The sequence below is a fragment of the Patagioenas fasciata genome, chromosome Z, assembly GCF_037038585.1.
Source record: "Patagioenas fasciata isolate bPatFas1 chromosome Z, bPatFas1.hap1, whole genome shotgun sequence".
Taxonomy (NCBI): Eukaryota; Metazoa; Chordata; class Aves; order Columbiformes; family Columbidae; genus Patagioenas; species Patagioenas fasciata.
In genome coordinates, this window is record NC_092560.1 from 13,638,508 (window position 1) to 13,655,352 (window position 16,845).

A 16,845-nucleotide genomic window follows, 5' to 3' on the forward strand; every position below is an offset into this window, starting at 1 on the left:
ACTTACTCAATGGTCATTGTCAGGATGGTGTCCTTTTTCATACTTCTGAACTTTAACTGAAGTCTTTTTTGTTTGAAACCTCTGGACACACATATGAACAGCATGGCTTTGACAAGTGAGATAACTGTCACATGAAGAACGTTGTAAATAAGGACATGTTACTATGGTGCCTCCTTGGTGCTTTGCCCAAGCAGGAGGCATAACAATGTGTCACTTTAAGTCAGGACAGAGGAAAACACAACCATGTTCTATTCATGTGCAAAACCTACACTGCATAGCAATGCACAAACTTCTTTACTGTTGAAGAGAGGACTAAGTATGCTCTTTGTAGGCTCTGATTAGACAATAGAGGTGAGGAACATGCCTGTATGAGATAGCCCTCATATTTTGGACCACTTTGCTTTGTCTTCACAGATCTGAGAATACAAAATCTTTCTAACACCTCTTCCCAGTAGCCAATGGAGTGTAGATGTCCTGGCACTGATGGCTTATGGAGAAGTATGTTATCAAAATACCCATTTTGCTCTGGAATAAAACTGACATTACCACATATTGATATACAGACTGGGAATATCCTCTGCAGTCTTAACAAACAAGACATTCTAGTAGATGTCTTTCTGTGCTACCTTCATAGGTGTGTAAAGACTGGGAATCATGTTCAGGAAAAATGCTGTAAACCACTACTCCCCTTTCAAATCCCACTGGAAGAAATAAACTGGCCCTATTCTTTTAACTGCAAGGAATTAAATTCCTGAAGAATTGTATTCACTGATGGTTAAACAGAAGTGAACTCCTTAAAACATTTCTGAATTCTCACATATGGAGTTAAAACTTTTCAAAAGTTAAGGCTAAATTCTTATTTGAGCAAATCAGAAGCATAGCAAGTCGCATCTGTCTCAGCTAGAAATGCGTAAGTCCTGAACAGAAACTGAAGAATTAAATAACATACAACTTTCTATCAATGACAGTCTGTGATTCATCATCTCAGCATAATTTCTAATTTAATAAGAAGGAAAAAGGATTCTTTTTATTTCAAAGGATAAACAATTATTATGTCAGATACAGAACAGAAATGCTATGAAAAAAAATCAGCAATTAAAGTCAAAGGTGTGCATGAATTTTATTAGAATACTTTGATTCCTGAGCAAGGTTTACAACACAACATGCAGATGCATTTAATAATTTACTTCACAATACATTCTGCACTTGTGACAATTGTGCAATAAAAGTAGCAACTGAGAAAATCTCCAGGTTTTAGTAATTTCAAAAAGTGACAGTATCTTCAGTAAACAATTAGAGCTTTACTGTTACTAGTGTCAATGTTAAGTTTCCAATGCCTATCAAGCTGAAGTAATTAATTTCAGCAGCACATTTAAAGCTCTTTAGACATCAACATAACTTCTACATTAGAAGTTTCAGCAGTGTTCACTACATTTTTTTCACAATCTTAGAAAGGAAAGCTAAAACTTAGCAGAATCAGGCTCTTTTTGAAAACACAGAAAGAAATAATAATGGTAGGAAGACAAACAGCAACTCAGCACAAGTAACTCGGCCTAATTTTGACATCTTTTGATGAAGAGCTGGGCTCATTGCAAGTCTCCTACATACAGGTACATCAAAAAATGGCTCCACAAAATATCATTACTTATTCAACCAGGTAATGCTGATGATGTTCATTCACAAAAATGTGTCAAACTTAAAAAAAAATGGGTCTGGATTAACCTGACACCACATCACTCTACATGCTACTGAGAAAGAAGGGTTGAGGCATACAAATAAAAGATGTGTATTTATTTTCAAGCAAAGCAAAGCTGGAGATGTGCTAAAATGAACTAAGAAGATTAACAAGATTATTGACTAGAATTCACTTAGTAAAATGCTAATCATATTAGTTCATAGCTGTGCTCATCTCTGAATTAAGGATTACCATAAGTATTAATGGCAATGTAAAAAAAAAATAATACTGTTTTGTCTTTTAGTTTGGCTATTACCTTGGTGTTTTTTTGAGAAGGTCTAATACTTTAATCTGAACCTTATTCTATCTGACAATGGAAGAATTAGCAGGAGTTTACAGTAGACAGAAAGACTGAAAACTGCTGCTGAATGACACAAGTTTTCTGGTTTGTGTTTGGAAAAGAGCTTGGTTATGCTGAATCACTGAACACTTCACTGCAGGATGGTTCAGCAATCTGTGATAGAGTATCCTTGTTGGTACTTACATACACAAAGCTGCTTAAATAATGACCCAGTTCCCACGTGCAGAGTGCTGTTATTTAAGCTGCTAATAGTCAACAGTTTGCACACAAGAATAGCACTTTGTAGTATATTAAAAATTCCAAAAACCTTTAAAGGCTCTAAATGAAGGAGTCTGTAGTGTTAAAAAGGGAGACAAGGGAAGATTATTTCAGATTTGTACCACATACATAAGAACAAACATGTTAAAAAACTCTTTGAAACTCTTCGAAGGCTCCCATTCCACAACCTCCATGATTAGAGAGGACGTAGGTATTGTTTTCTGTGGAAACACTAAAAATACTGACAAAGCAGAGAACATGGGAAAACCAACACACACCTGAAGGACGTCTCTGGGTAAAAAAAATAAAAACACTTCCCTTTATCATACACAACATGTTCAAATTTAGGGCCCATATGGCAAAAGAAACTCTGCTAACATTTACCGTTAAAAGAAAAACAAACAAACCCCCGCCCCCTCCAAAGAAATGGATTCATATGCCCTCTAACAACACCCCTTCCTGCTGTGGACAGACTGTAGTGTTACCATGTTCCTAATGCTCCATCTTCAAATCAAGTCAATGATTGCCACAAGTGTGGTGGTCATGCAGACAGATTTATTTTCGTGCCACGCAAGACGGCAATATTACATGTTAGCGCTGGAGAAATTTAAAATGTCATGAGCATATCACGTTCTTGTACACTAGTGTAGAATGGCCTCCCAAAGATAAAGGAATGTAGACCTGGTTTAATCTTCTCTGCCAAAGCCATTATTATGTTAAGATCGCCCTCTGCTGTTAAGTCAAGATCTGTCTTTAAGCTACGAAGAGACTTAAAAGGTTTTTTTCCTTTTTGCCTGCAAGAAAATAAAAAAGGGCGTTGTAAAAAAGAACAAAGGAAGTTTCTCCAGGGCTGCTTTCTATTATCTGTTCACTTACGTGTCATCCTCTATGTATTTTATTAAAGTTAAGGCTTTTCTGTGAAGGACTAGAAGAAATTGTGCAAGGAAAGTACTCCTTAGAGACAAGCCAGGCTTCAGATGAAAGATCTGTTAAAAATATACCAGAAAACCAAGTAGACATGGAAATTCAAGAATAATTTTAAGAATGTGGAATATAAAGAAACACTGCATACACACATAACATATCCTTAATTACAACAAAGCAGGCATGTTAACAGCAGATTTGTAGATATACTCAACCTTTCCTACTTGCTCAGATGCAATGCATTAAGCTGGCTTAGAATTCTGTTTGGATGAAGCATTATTTTCCCATTTTAAATGATGTGAAATTAAACCCAGTCAGGTAGCTTTCTCAGTGCTGTATCTGCAGACTCTGTTGCACAGCAACAGAAAATGTGGATTGTTTTCCATAAATAGGAGTTTCAGTATTATACTAATACTGCAAACAACACAAGTATTTTTTTTTAGTTATGCAGATTAGAATCATAGCACTAGCATGAAAAAGAGCTACTAAGCCAACCAACTAGCTATTCATATTAAATTATCTGTTACTAGGGTTCAAAGTACTGAACTTCAGCTTTTGTTCTTTCTGAAAAAGCAATGATTACCTGATCCAGGAAGGCTTTTACTAATGTGTCTCGATGCAGGATATCTTGAAAGACATTTCTAAAGAAAAGAAAGGAAACAAACATGTGAGGTAATGCCATCAAGGAGCACTAACTGTCCAGCATTTGTGCACAGCAATAGCATTACTGTTTACAGTCTGGCAGAAATTAAAAGTTAATTCTAAATTTTAGTGATTTATAATCTTGCTATTTTTAAAGCCAATGCAGACTTTTAAAGCAAAGCTTTCAGATGAAATGAACTAAACCCAAGAAAGCCATTGGACTGTGTCAAATACCCTTAGCTCTGTTATACCCCTAATTAAACAGGCAACAAACTTTAACATAACATGGTCAGAAGTATCACTGTAAATGAATTTCAGGAATATTTAATGCAACAAAACTACTGATGGAAGAGGTAAATTCCTCCAAAAGAAATGCAACTACCAGAGCCAAAGGAGCTTCTTCAATGCAAAAAAACCCCTCAAGTACTTTATTATAAAATACCCTTTTAGTATAATCTACTTTACTCTGCTGTCCCAAATCAAATAACTTTGAGAGATGTGAGAGAGGAGTACATACAAATCAGGTGTGAAACTCTCATCTGTGTGGATAATATGATCTTGAGACATTTCTTCATCTGAATTAGCTCTCCAAAACGCTGTCAGCTCGGATCTCATGTATCGTCGTTGGTTATAGATGTGTTCATGACAAGGGGGCATCTGCTTCACTGTATTGACATCTACATCTATATGTGTAGTAGGATACGGGGCATACATTACTTGACGGAAGGGCAACACAAAGCTTCCTGTTGCATCCTGTTTTAGTGAAAAAATTATTCTTCTAGTTACTTTTTTTTAAAAAAACAAATCTGTACTGGAACAAAACAATATTGAAGCACTAAGGCTAAATTTTAAACCCCATTTATTTAGACATGTTTTGTTTGAGAGAATTGGTAGTTGTAGCCCAGTAAAAAGTCCTTCGTACTGGATGATTCCCTTAGTATATAACAGTGAAAACAGGTACTGAGATAACCTGTGTATTAATTACAGTATCACATCATCTACACACACATACACATGCATTAAAGGATGTTCTTAAACTAGAGAAGAACAGAACTTTCCTAAGCATACTTACTTTGAGTAAGCCTTGAACAAAAAGTCCTGACTCGTATTTGAAAGACGACTCATTTCTACACAGCCTGGAACACTTCCGCTCTGATGGCGTAAGGAACAAGCACAATGTTCTCACAATCTGCATTGAAAGAACAGTTTTGAAAAACATGAAAGTGTAAGGAATGAACTGGTTTTCAAATGCAGTTTCTGACTAGAATATATTAGGAATTTCAAATGATGAACAAAAAGGTTCATCATGCTCATTAGAAAAGCCAAAACTTTACCAAGGTCACTGAATAGTGACATGGTTCAATTATTAAGCTGTAAACATATTACTCCAACTGTTTGACAAGTGAAGAAAAAAACCCAATGCTTTTTGGCAAAGCTTGTTTTTTGGCCAACTCTACAGAACGATTCACTTTTGCTTCTGCTCTCTTCCTATTACATAAACATAGAATAAACTCATAAACATGAGTTACTGTGATTACTTTCCCAACGTTTTAAGCCTGTTATTTTATTCATTCCATACTGAACCAGCAGCTATTGTCTCCAATCAGGCACAGTCAATTTCCTAAGAGTATCCATGCTTATTTCCTCAGTAATTTCCTCAAACTCTCCATTAAAAGCAACAAAGGTACTTCATTATCCATTTTCAAACTCCTGTGCTGCAACAGCCATGTGTAATCATCTCTAAATACAAGCACGTTATTCCATTCTGCCCATCTTTCAGTCTTTATCTCTAGTGCCCTACCTGTGTCTGTAAAGTATTCGAGAAGGCTCTATCCTTGCAAAATGCATTTACGCAGTACCTAAAACAATGACAACCTAGATTCTGACTAATGCTTTTCACCACTTCAGCAAGATATAATAGTTGGGGTTTTGTTATTGTTGTTGGTTTTGGTGTTTTTTGTTTTGTTTTTCCGCTTTAAGGAAAGCTAGAGTATGCCATAAAGAAAGCAATTACTTCAGAAAAATTTACCATGACACAGAGTGCACACTGCTCATAGGAACCTGTACAGAATTTATGAAATTTACCCTGGATGTATCTCGAGATGACGTCTTCTAGACTGTTCTTTTCCTATAGTGTCTGAGTCAAAGAGGTTTCTTAAAGGACTCAGCCGTGAGACTAGAGAGGCAATTGATATAGTGAAATACATTTTCTCACAAAGAAAACAACATTTACTTAATTGTCTCTGAATATTCTAACTGAAAATTAACATCAGTGTTTTTATTAGAAGGGATGGAGTAACACCCTAGTTAAATGCAAGTCAAAGGGAAATGTCTTTGAATCAAACACTGATACATTGCACCACACTAAAAAAATATCCTTTAAGAATTATTTCAATGGACAGTAAACACAAGTGTATCTCTTGCAGGAATTGCTTTCAATTCATCTGAAACTAACACTCTGATATAATAAAAAAGCTGTATACAAAAAAATACTTAGAGAAGGCTTAATAAGGAAATTGATTTTTTATTTACCTTTTGGTTTTCCTTTCATATATTAGTAAGCTTAAAATAAGCATCAATAAACTCTCCAATTACAGCAAAAATACCTGAGGAAAAGCAGTGCAGGTGATAGTTTCATATGGGTTCAAATTAAGTATTTCATAAGTTACAAGAAAGTTAAAAATAATAACAGCAGGAGGAAAAAATGTAATTGTTTTCTTGTTCTGAAATGATAGCTTCTAAGAGTGACCTTTTTCCTCCCAAATAGGCCATAATGATGTACACTATGTACTCTTCCCCATTAAGACGTACGGCTACTACTTGCTTATTGTTTCTAGACCTGAAAGCTCCTAAACATCACCCCTACTGTTGTGCTCCAGCAAGTATGAGTGTTCTGTTGTTTTATGACTCAGTTTTACGGGTTTGTATCTGTATTTTGCCTCTTTCTGGTTCTTTTAGAAAGCTGAGACAAACCTAATTTAGGACCTACCAGTTAAACTGTACACTACTTAAGTTTTAAACCAACTGAAGATGAAGTCAACACAAACACAGTTACAAAGAAAAAAAGTGATGAAATTGTCTAAGGTTCTAGTAAGATCACCTGTTTCAACATGTGTGACTAGAGACTCAACAGCTTTGAGGTTCCACAAAACACAAACAGTTCATGATACAGAAGCACATTTATTCCCCAGTGTAAAAGAAACTGCGCAGATACAGATTTCTTAAGAGTACACGAAAATACCCATTGACAGAGCTGAACTGCGCAAGACAGTTCAGATCTTTTCAATTTGCACATTTTAGCTAACAAACCCAATTTTAAAAGTTCAGATGCATTTACTACTCATTTATATACTGTATCAATTAAATTAAATACAGTAGTTTTCTTATAATTGCCAGAATACAACTGATAAGACAATTTTCAGGCAGAATTATCAACTGCTAGATCAATCAGCTGAGGTAAGATAACCAAACAATATTCCATCCTTTTTCAACCTCAAGTATGTTTACAGATAAACCTTGTTCCAAATAACACAGAAACACTCCTAATAATCAGTATTTAAGTTCAGTTTATTAGAAAGTGCATTACCTTATTAACTTTTTCTGCACTGCTTCCTACAACTACAGAACAACCACAGGTTTGCAGGTGTGAACTAATTGCACTGTAAATGAAAAACAAACATAGGTTAATGCATTTAATCAGTCTTTTCAGATAACACAATTACCATCTTCACAAGAAGAATGAAGTGCTCCTAGTATAAATACATGCCAGTATCTTTAAGGCCTGTACCCACAGGACCTCACACAGTTGTGTAGGTTACTACTGAAATCCAGAAGTTCAGCAGTATCTACATTTTCATTTTGGTGAATAAAAAGGTTGTCACTCAGAACGTCCACACAGCAGTTACAAAGCAAATAAAAACTGTCTACTGCTACTCTCTAACTGTATTACAGAATCTGTACAAAATTATTCATCTAAAGTAACAGAAGACATATTAAAAATGAAGGATTTGAAAACATCTTGAAAGAAGATCAGTTCTACGGTTGTCTTCATTTTCTGAAACTGTGGATCAGTTTTGGGAGACTTGGCAGGAAAACTCTTCTCTTGATAACTCAGTGGGCAAGAGCACATTACAAGCTTGAGTCCCTCACAATACACACAGGCATGCTGGAAGTTGAGTGATCGTGTCCTTTGAGTTGCCAGCAGCACAGAGCTGTTTTAGTTTATGTTAAGTTTAGAAGCTGCAGTAAATATACCTACACTAACCTTGACAACTCTTGATAACTTGTCCTTAAGACTCCTGTTGAGGTTTCATATCCTCATCCTCCCTTTCTCTCTGCACTTTCTCAAACCAGCATCTGGCCCACAGCTTCAAAGAGTCTAGATACTCTAGAATGTCTAGACACTGTTAAAATTTTTTCTTCAATATCTGTGAATATACAAAAGTACCTTTACGCTGTCTTACAGAAGGAGGTATTGTATGTGATTAACTGGTTCTAATAAACACCTCTAATTAATAAAGACTAATAGCTATGCTCGGACTGCAAAATCTTACAGATGGACTTTATATGGACGTGCTATGATTTATCTTATCAATTATATTCTAAGACCTAAATTTAAGGTTATCTGTACATTTACAAATTCTTCCTTTGGGGCAGAAATAGATGGTCAGTTTCATTTAGAAGTTACTAAGAAAATATGACCTCTTATTTTTGGGGTTGGTATTGTTGATACAGCAGGTTTTTTAGTTTAATCCAATGTTTATTCAATGACATGTAAATCCATACAAGATTATATCTAATACTTGAAATCTGAACCTAGACGAACTGATAAGCTTTGGTGGTAAGCTAGAAAGCAGATATTTGGACCCTTTATATTCTTTTCAGGACAAAATTTCCAGGGCGAAGTACCGAGAAGAGATAACTGCGACCCTACAGTATACTACCTGCCCAATAAATCTCCATCTGGCATTAGAATAGCTCATCATCAATGGTCTAGTTGTTTACAATAATGCATTCCATGATATTCACTTCATTATTTCTCAAATTCTCTATGCATCTGAATACTACAATACTGTGAAGAATTAGTTAATTTAACACATGAATCATCTAGTACTGAAAATGTATGTGACACTATATAAATAAATGGCACTAAGCACTATATAAATAAATGCAGTTACACCAGAGAAGTTCTGGAAAGTAACAGAACATAAATTAAAATCTATGAAATATGCTTTCCCACAGGAAGAGACCAAGTTGTATTCAAGTTCAACTACTTCCACTTACACATTAAAAACAGGGAAAAAAGGATAAATACACAATTTAATTATAAGCTTTCTATATGCCATACCTTTAATGACTGTTATTCATAGTTCATGGAGTAAACACAACCCAGTTCATAAAAATGTAAGACTTTGACTTATGTTCTCATAAAATTAAACATCAATATAAAAAAAAATGTATTTGATAGGAATTCTTATCAAGCAAATGACTCTGTGACAACACAGTCTATAGAAATGCAGCTATTTGTCCAGAGCCATTCTTCTAAAGACAGTGCCTTCCACAGCACTTTATAGACAAAAATCTCAAAATGTCAAATTATACATCATTCTCCTCCCTCCTATAAAAAAAACCCCTAATCTAATACATGTTAACATGCACAAATACATATATATATATACACATATATATACGCATACACAAATACACACATATATATATATATGCACACACAAGTTTAAACCACTTTACTACAGCATAAATCAAAACTGAAATTCATACTTGAGGAGAAAGCCTTCATGGCAACTATCTCCAATGTCATCATCATTTAGCACTGTGTCACTTATCTGAAATGCAAGTAAATAAAAACAAAGGTTAGACATGGATCTGCAGCACCTTCCAATTAACTGATTTTTGGGTTTAATGTTAGGTGGAAAATGTTTGGGAACTATTTAAGCTAAGTTACAAGACTGTCCAAAAAAGTACAACCTTAAAAAGACATTCTGACTGCAATCAAAGCATTTTGAAAATAAGAAAGTCACTTGATTATTAAATGTTCTTCATCAGTCACAAGTCAGATTCCTCCCAGTGCTTTTTTTTTTCCCTATAATCTTGTACAGAATACGTTAAATTAGTGCATGTGAAATCACCTCTATTTCTTCCATGGGAACACTAAACCAAGCTGAAACAGCTATTAACATTAAAACCATTTACCTCTCCCTTCATTTTGTTGTGCATCAAATAGCCTTTCCACTCCACTCTTAAAAACAGTATCATCCTACGTGGTCAATTTTGCTAAGTGCTGACTGTAACACCCACTGTTAGTACTGTTATATTTACCAAAGCAGAACAGTTGTGTTAAACTATTCCCTACACCATTTAGCAGAACTTCATGTGAAACAACTGGAGTGTACAAGAATTATGACAACTGTGGGGTTTTGTCTGCCAAAAAGAGAGTGCCAAACCAGAGTGCCAAAGCCGCTTTTTTATTCATAATGCAAAGAACACAAGGACTTACATCTATTTCTTCTGGAACACTGTGTGATTTCATAGATGAAAGGAGTTCCATTACAGGAATAACTTCTCCTGTCAGCATTGGAATGATGCTCTGGCCCTGCACAATAAATAAAACGCTTGAAGTAAAAGCACATTGTGCAATATCAGAAGTTACTACTAACATGAACTTGCAATATGAGATGCACAACATCTTTAACTTCTGATTGTTTGGAAGTGTGGTATGAGCAGAAATTGACACAAAGGGTTCTTGGGCTTTGCTGATAATTATGAAGTATATACATACATTTTGTTTCTCAACATCATGTCTAAAATGTATTTCCAGGGTCCTATGCTAATTTTCACAATCAGTTTGATTGGCCTCCACATGATGTATTTGGAGTGAGGTAATTTAACCATACCTTATTAGGTGCAATTACTATTAAGCATTTTAGACCCAAGTTCGAAGTTTTAACAATTATAGGAAAACAAACACAGGCATACTAGTTATTAACACACAAAATTACTTATCTATCACAAGAAACTGAAGCTACAATTTCACATTTACAGAAATCAAATTATTTTCACATTCTTATCCATTATGTCTCCAACCACATTCCAACATGACAGACTCCATACGTCTCTGCAACTCAGAAAGGCAATGACCTAGTGAAAACCCATCCTTGATAGGAGGCAAGCATGAATCTATGGAAGCTACTATGTTTACAGAGCTTCAAGTTCAAGTAAACAACCTTCCTTTTCTGAAAGGTAATACTCTTCATAGATTTCCACTTCACCCATGAAGTGATGAAATATATTTTCCTTCAACTTGTTCGTAGCTCCATCATCCTATCTTCAGAAATTTTGCCTCCTGTGCATGGCAGGTCATCAGTCAGTCCAAAGTATCTTCCTGGATCCCAAAAATAAGAAGCAGCACCAACTTCCACAGTCACCAGATGCAGTCAAATAGTTTTGTGATGGTCTATCAGACATATCCACCAGACGGCCCTTACCTGATCCTCCATTCTCTCCGTGCCTTCCAAGACAATCTTCTGGAAATGTTCTTGCCTCTCCTGAGCAAGAGAAGCAGTTAATATAAATGCTCTGGTATTTGTTCATATATGTATGCACACAACAGTCAAATGGTACAGTTTCTTCCCTGTGGAGTCATGCTTCTGAGATTCAAATTTCGATGTTCAAGTCTTTTTTCTTTTACAGAGTTGACATTAGCAGGAATTTATGCCATTTTAAACAAATCAATGCTCCCTGCTCTGCCCCCCACCAAATCTCTCACATGCTTGGGCAGGAGTAGCAGGAAAGGGAGGGTGTGATGACAATGACAAAACGTTATGTTGCTCCATTACAGATCAAGAAAATGCCAAATGATCAGATTATGGTGCAGCATTCCACTCTATGTATGGATGTTTATTTTCAAATGGGTAAGATACAGACTGATGGTTCCTGAAGCAGCAAGAGAAAAATGAGATCTTCAGAATGAGAAAAAAATCATTTGTTTGGGGAGAGCAGGAAAAACAGGATTTTTTTTTCCCACATCTTGAGACACTGACAAGTCTTCAAAACATTGTGCAGGAGACATGAGACTTCAAAACACACAAAACACAGTGTACAAGAGACTGGACAAAATTCTCAAAACAGACTCAGCAATAGCTGAGTAGCAAATGGCATTCAAAATGCAACTTATAACAGAATCAAGTTATTATTCACAAAGATAATTCTGCATTAATCACTGGAACAATTAATACAATACACAAAAAATAGAAAATGCTGCAAGAACTAATAGTATCTTTTGCTAGATGCTGACAGGTTATTGCATTTTTATTGATTACTCATTAGTTTCTTGTGACCGACCTATAAAGCTGATCAAATGGAAAAAGAGTTTACATATTTTTTTTTGAGCAGATGAATAGGGAACAAGCCACAATAACTTGTTTCAAAACAGTACTAAATCTTGTCTAACCATCTAAAAGAAGCATCTGTGAAAAACAGTCCTGGAATGAGGCAGATTCCTTCGGGGCACCTCCATCCTTGAGTTCAGTGTCAGTGAAGTAAGACATCCTTGACAATGAATATCCTTTGCTTTAAAAGAAGTCAGTCTTCATGAAGATAAAGCTCAATAAATGGTATAAGCCACTTCTTTTTAGAAATACAACTGCTCAAAAGTCTTAGACAAACATCTGGAACATAAAATTGAAATAGATAAAAGGGGTTTCTTATACCATGTAGACAACTTGCTTAGAGTTTCTTGACTTTCCTTGCCAAGCTGAATACCGTTCCATGTTTCTCCTAGTCCTTCAGTTCAGGTTTCTTCGCTTCTAAAGCCTAGCTGGAATTGTCTGGCTCTACACAGAACTCATAAGAGCTGAGAACGACATCCATGAGAAATTCCAGAACTGATAGTTCTTTTCAGATATGACTTCAACATCTTTTTCCCTGTTGTAGGTATAGGTGTTGAACTGCCCCAAAATGCAAACTACCAAATGAGCCTGTTTTAATTCAGTATCATCATTATACAACTCATGCCTAAATTTTAATCTACATTTTCAAAGCAGCTTTCTCTCTTCTAAGGTAAAGTCTGTACAGCTGTGGATATATGTGAGGATCTTTGATCTTCCTCAAAAAAACCAAAAACCCAAACCAAAACACCCAACAAAAACTGGGTCTCAGCTAACCCAGTTGACCTATCTGATTCAAGAACATCTAAAAAAGAATTAAGAACTTAATAACTAATTTCTGAGGAAACTAGAAGAAAACATTTTTTTGGTCATTCTCAAGGCCACTTGAATGCAATTTCTACTGTGGAAACATACAGATATGGATCAATGTCCAAAAAGAGAGAAGATGTAGTATAGTTAAGAATGATGGACAACTCTTATTTGACCACTTACAAGCCAGTACAGAGGACAATAAATGACAGAGAACCAATGTAATCAAGGACATGAGACAGCATTCACCTATGTCAAAAGCACTAACATCCAACAGACTTTCACAAGATTAGATTAGGAATGAAATATTTATGTTTCTACTATATTGAAAATGAACTTTATGTCCTACCCTTCCTCTGAAAAATAAACCACATAAGTGTCAAGAGCCAACGTGATGGAATACACTGCCAGCCATGACCAGGCAATAAAGCAAAAATCAATGGCATTTGTTCATGTAGCAAAAAGGAAACAACACCACAAAAATTAACATCAGCTTATTATTTCTAGAATCTTAATTAGTTCAGATAAGAGCTCTCAAAAAGGAAGTTTAAAGTATGTTGACTAGAGGTCTCAAAACAGAAGAGGAACAAAAACTTTATCAGACAAACATGAGTCACCATACACATTACAGCTGACACGCAATCTCCTGCTCTAAGACAACTCGTACTCCATGAAGACAACAGAGATTTTAACTTTTATTATTAGAATATTTATTTTAAACAAAAATACATAACAATTTTCACTTAATAAGGAATAATGCACCAAAAGGCAAGAGTTAAAATTCTTCAGAAGAATTTAGTGTGTTTTCCTTTTTGAATTTTGAAAGCAGAAATATTTGGACAAAAGCAGACGTATTTTCATGGTTCTCCCATTACTTTTACACAATTTAACATGTGCCAAGCTGTTTGTTTACATCTTTTTTTTTTTTTTTTTAAATAAAGCTGTGATGACAACATTAATTGCATCAGTTCTCCCTTCTGGACGTCAACAGTGAGAACAATGATTTGAAACACAGTAAATTTACAGGTCTGCCTAGTTTAAATACACTAATTAACACAATTAAAAGCAACAATTTATACAAGATAAATGAAAAACTGTACAGGATATCTATTTCACTGAGGTAGCCTGGTGCAGGTTATATACTATTACCAGGATAAATTATGTAGCTAAAACGCCAGCCTTGCATTTTCTAACATATTGGCCTTTTTCAACTTTAAAAATTGTGTACTTGTAAGAGAGGTCAGCTTCCTTTGATTTTTCATGGCTGGGTTGCTACACAATAGGTGTCACAGAATCTTAATTCTTGCTTTTGCTCAAGACAACATGGACAACTGTTTTTAGTGATAAACAATAAACCTACCTTATGCATCCATATTCTTCCTTTCCTTATAATATGTGTTAACCTATCCACGCACACTCTGTGAAGCGGCAGGTAGAAGCCAAGCTCACTTTGTGGAAGTATAATTGATAGTCCATATGTGCTTCTGTCTCCATTCCAGTTTCCATCAAAGATTAATGACACAATTATTACCCTTTTTTCTGCCAAGACGAAGAACTTCACATCTATTGCACCACTTTCTGCATTCCGAAGTATTTCTCCATTCAGGGTGTGGTTGGCAAGAAAAGTTATTTCACCATCACTGAGAAGTACCTGTTCTGTCTTTGGGGCCCAGATATGCCGCACTCGAGGGCCAAGAATATTGTCCCAGTAAGCAAAAGTGGCAGCTAACAAAGGTGATTCGCCATTCAAAGAGATCTCTGTTTTTGCAACTGCAGGAGATGGTGGTGGGCAAAGAGCTGACATGCCTGCTTCCTCTCTCATGTATATACCAAAATGCTTACATTACCTACAAAAATGTTTTCACAGAAAAGAAGAAAATTAGAGCAGCACTCATTAGTATCTTGTTACTAAATAACAGTTCAAGAGACAACCTGACTTCTACACCTCAGATTTCACTGTAGACTTAACTCCAGAAGGAAGTAAGCATACTTACCACATAACGAATGGTATGCTTTACAAACATTAGTCAGTCAGACCTCAAATACCCTCTACTCACTATATGAGTATGACAAGCCTGCATAACATTCAACTTGTGTAAGAAAACTGACCTACAAAAAATGTATTCTTTACATCATTGTGACATGTAGCGTGTTGTGACACACGACAAATGCTCAACACTTTATAGAGTGTATTGATGGAAAATTATTCATATTGTGTAGACACAAATCCTTAAATTTTTTTGCCTAGCTAGTTTCCAACAACTCTACAACTTCCCCATTTCAATGGAGCTGCAGAAGATAACAAGAAGTTTCACCTTCCCTAAAAGTTATGCTAGTCACATGAACACATTAAAAGAAAAAAAAAAACAACAAAACCAAAAACCAACCAACCAACCAACCAACCAAACAAAAAAAACCAATCAACCAAACAAACAAAAAAAAAACAAACACCAAAAACCAAATTCAGCCAAAGATGGAAAACTATAAAGCCTAAAATGCTTTTATCTTAGCAAAACCTCACATGACCAGAAGTCACCTTTGCTCTCCTCTCTGCCCTCAGCACCCCACATGACAGCAGGGGACAACCCCCCATCAGAGGAGTGACAACTCTCATCTCACTGACACAGCTGTAACCTGTCGGACCTCTGTCACTGCTTCACCTATGGCACTGCTTCGTTTCACGCATCTTAACTTTTTTTTTTTTCCTTACGAGTGTCCCTTGTGAGACACTCCAGGTGCATTTCCTCACAGCAGGACAGAGCACCTTTATCTTCACCTACTTTCTCAGGCCTGACTGCATAACACTAGGCCACTGCCTGCCAGCGGGGACCGGCGAAGCCGAGGCCGCTCGGGGCTCTCAGTGTGACCACACAGTTTCCAAGGAAGACGATAGTAAGCGTGGGTCACCTCTGGCTCCGTACACCCCTGGGCTGACGAGAGATTCGCTCTAACCACAGTTTACCCAGGAGAGCCAGCCGCCGCCATCCCAGGCACCGGGACAGGCCGCGACAGCCCGGAGATTGAACCGCCGCGCTCCCAACCTGGATCAGGCCCGTCTAGCACCCTCCAGGTCTGCTCCGAACTTCGGGAAGGACACACGTCCCGGGAAGGCAGTTAGGAGCTCAGCCAGGAGGCGGCTCGACTCCTTCCCTCCCCGACGAGGACAGCCCCGAGCCTCAAAACTCACCATACCGTCAGCCCCACCGCCCCAGCCCCGCGCCCGCCTCACCTGCGCACCAGCCACCGCCCCGCGCATGCGCCACCGGCCTCCCGCCTGCCCACACAGCGCGGGCCTCAGCAGCGCTGCCGCGCAGGCGCGGCCTCTCCCCCCACCCCTCGGCGGGGACGGGCGGTGCCGGCGGCCGGCGCTTTCCCGGGAGGTTGGTGGGGGAAGAGATGAGAAGGCGGGCTGAGGGCGAGGGCGGTGCTGGCTGATGCCAACGGCAGCGGGGAGGCGGTGTTACCTCATGGACGGCGGAGGAAAAATGGCGGCCGGCGGCGCGGCCTGCGGGGGAGCGGGTCGGTGCTGTGGTGGCGATGCGGGCGGTGCTAGTGTGACTGGGGAGGAGTGCGGCGCGCAGACTGGGTGTGGACAACGCAAACCAGCGCCAGGGCTGGCAGCAGAACCAGGTGCAGCTTGTGAAGAAAGTCGGGAGAAGCCCCAGCTGCAGGGAACTGGGCAATGTGTGTGATGCCAGGTGCATCGTTTCATGCAGGGGCTTTTAAGCTTAAAATAGGAAGTTGACAGAATTAGGTTACCATCCAAACATAAT

The 16,845-nt window shown here is 37.5% G+C and overlaps 1 protein-coding gene across 5 annotated transcripts; it reads right to left on the minus strand.

Moving 5' to 3' along the window:
• Positions 1-1,095: 1,095 nt before the first annotated feature.
• Positions 1,096-16,402, minus strand: C9orf72 (C9orf72-SMCR8 complex subunit). Of its 5 annotated transcripts, none has more exons than XM_065861646.2 (11): positions 16,302-16,401; positions 14,433-14,919; positions 11,363-11,422; positions 10,375-10,470; positions 9,639-9,703; positions 7,447-7,519; positions 4,933-5,049; positions 4,378-4,613; positions 3,802-3,859; positions 3,171-3,280; positions 1,096-3,088 (listed from the first exon to the last, which is right to left on the minus strand). In XM_065861646.2, exons 2-11 carry the CDS (start codon positions 14,892-14,894, stop codon positions 2,902-2,904), a joined length of 1,464 nt encoding a protein of 487 aa, XP_065717718.1. In that variant the 5' UTR covers positions 14,895-14,919; positions 16,302-16,401; the 3' UTR covers positions 1,096-2,901. The 5 variants fall into 5 exon arrangements, with proteins under 5 accessions (XP_065717718.1, XP_065717719.1, XP_071658166.1 ...); XM_065861647.2 differs by lacking the exon at positions 16,302-16,401 and adding an exon at positions 16,114-16,251; XM_071802065.1 differs by lacking the exon at positions 16,302-16,401 and adding an exon at positions 16,035-16,086.
• Positions 16,403-16,845: the final 443 nt, after the last annotated feature.

Coding starts and splice junctions, on each gene's coding strand:
- C9orf72 (XM_065861646.2), bottom strand. CDS start 14,894: ATGAGAGAGGAAGCAGGCATGTCAGCTCTTTGCCCACCACCATCTCCT. Junction 10,471..11,362: donor CGGAGAGAATGGAGGATCAG/GTAAGGGCCGTC, acceptor TTTATTGTGCAG/GGCCAGAGCATCATTCCAAT. Junction 3,860..4,377: donor GAGAGTTTCACACCTGATTT/GTATGTACTCCT, acceptor TCTTTTCTTTAG/AAATGTCTTTCAAGATATCC.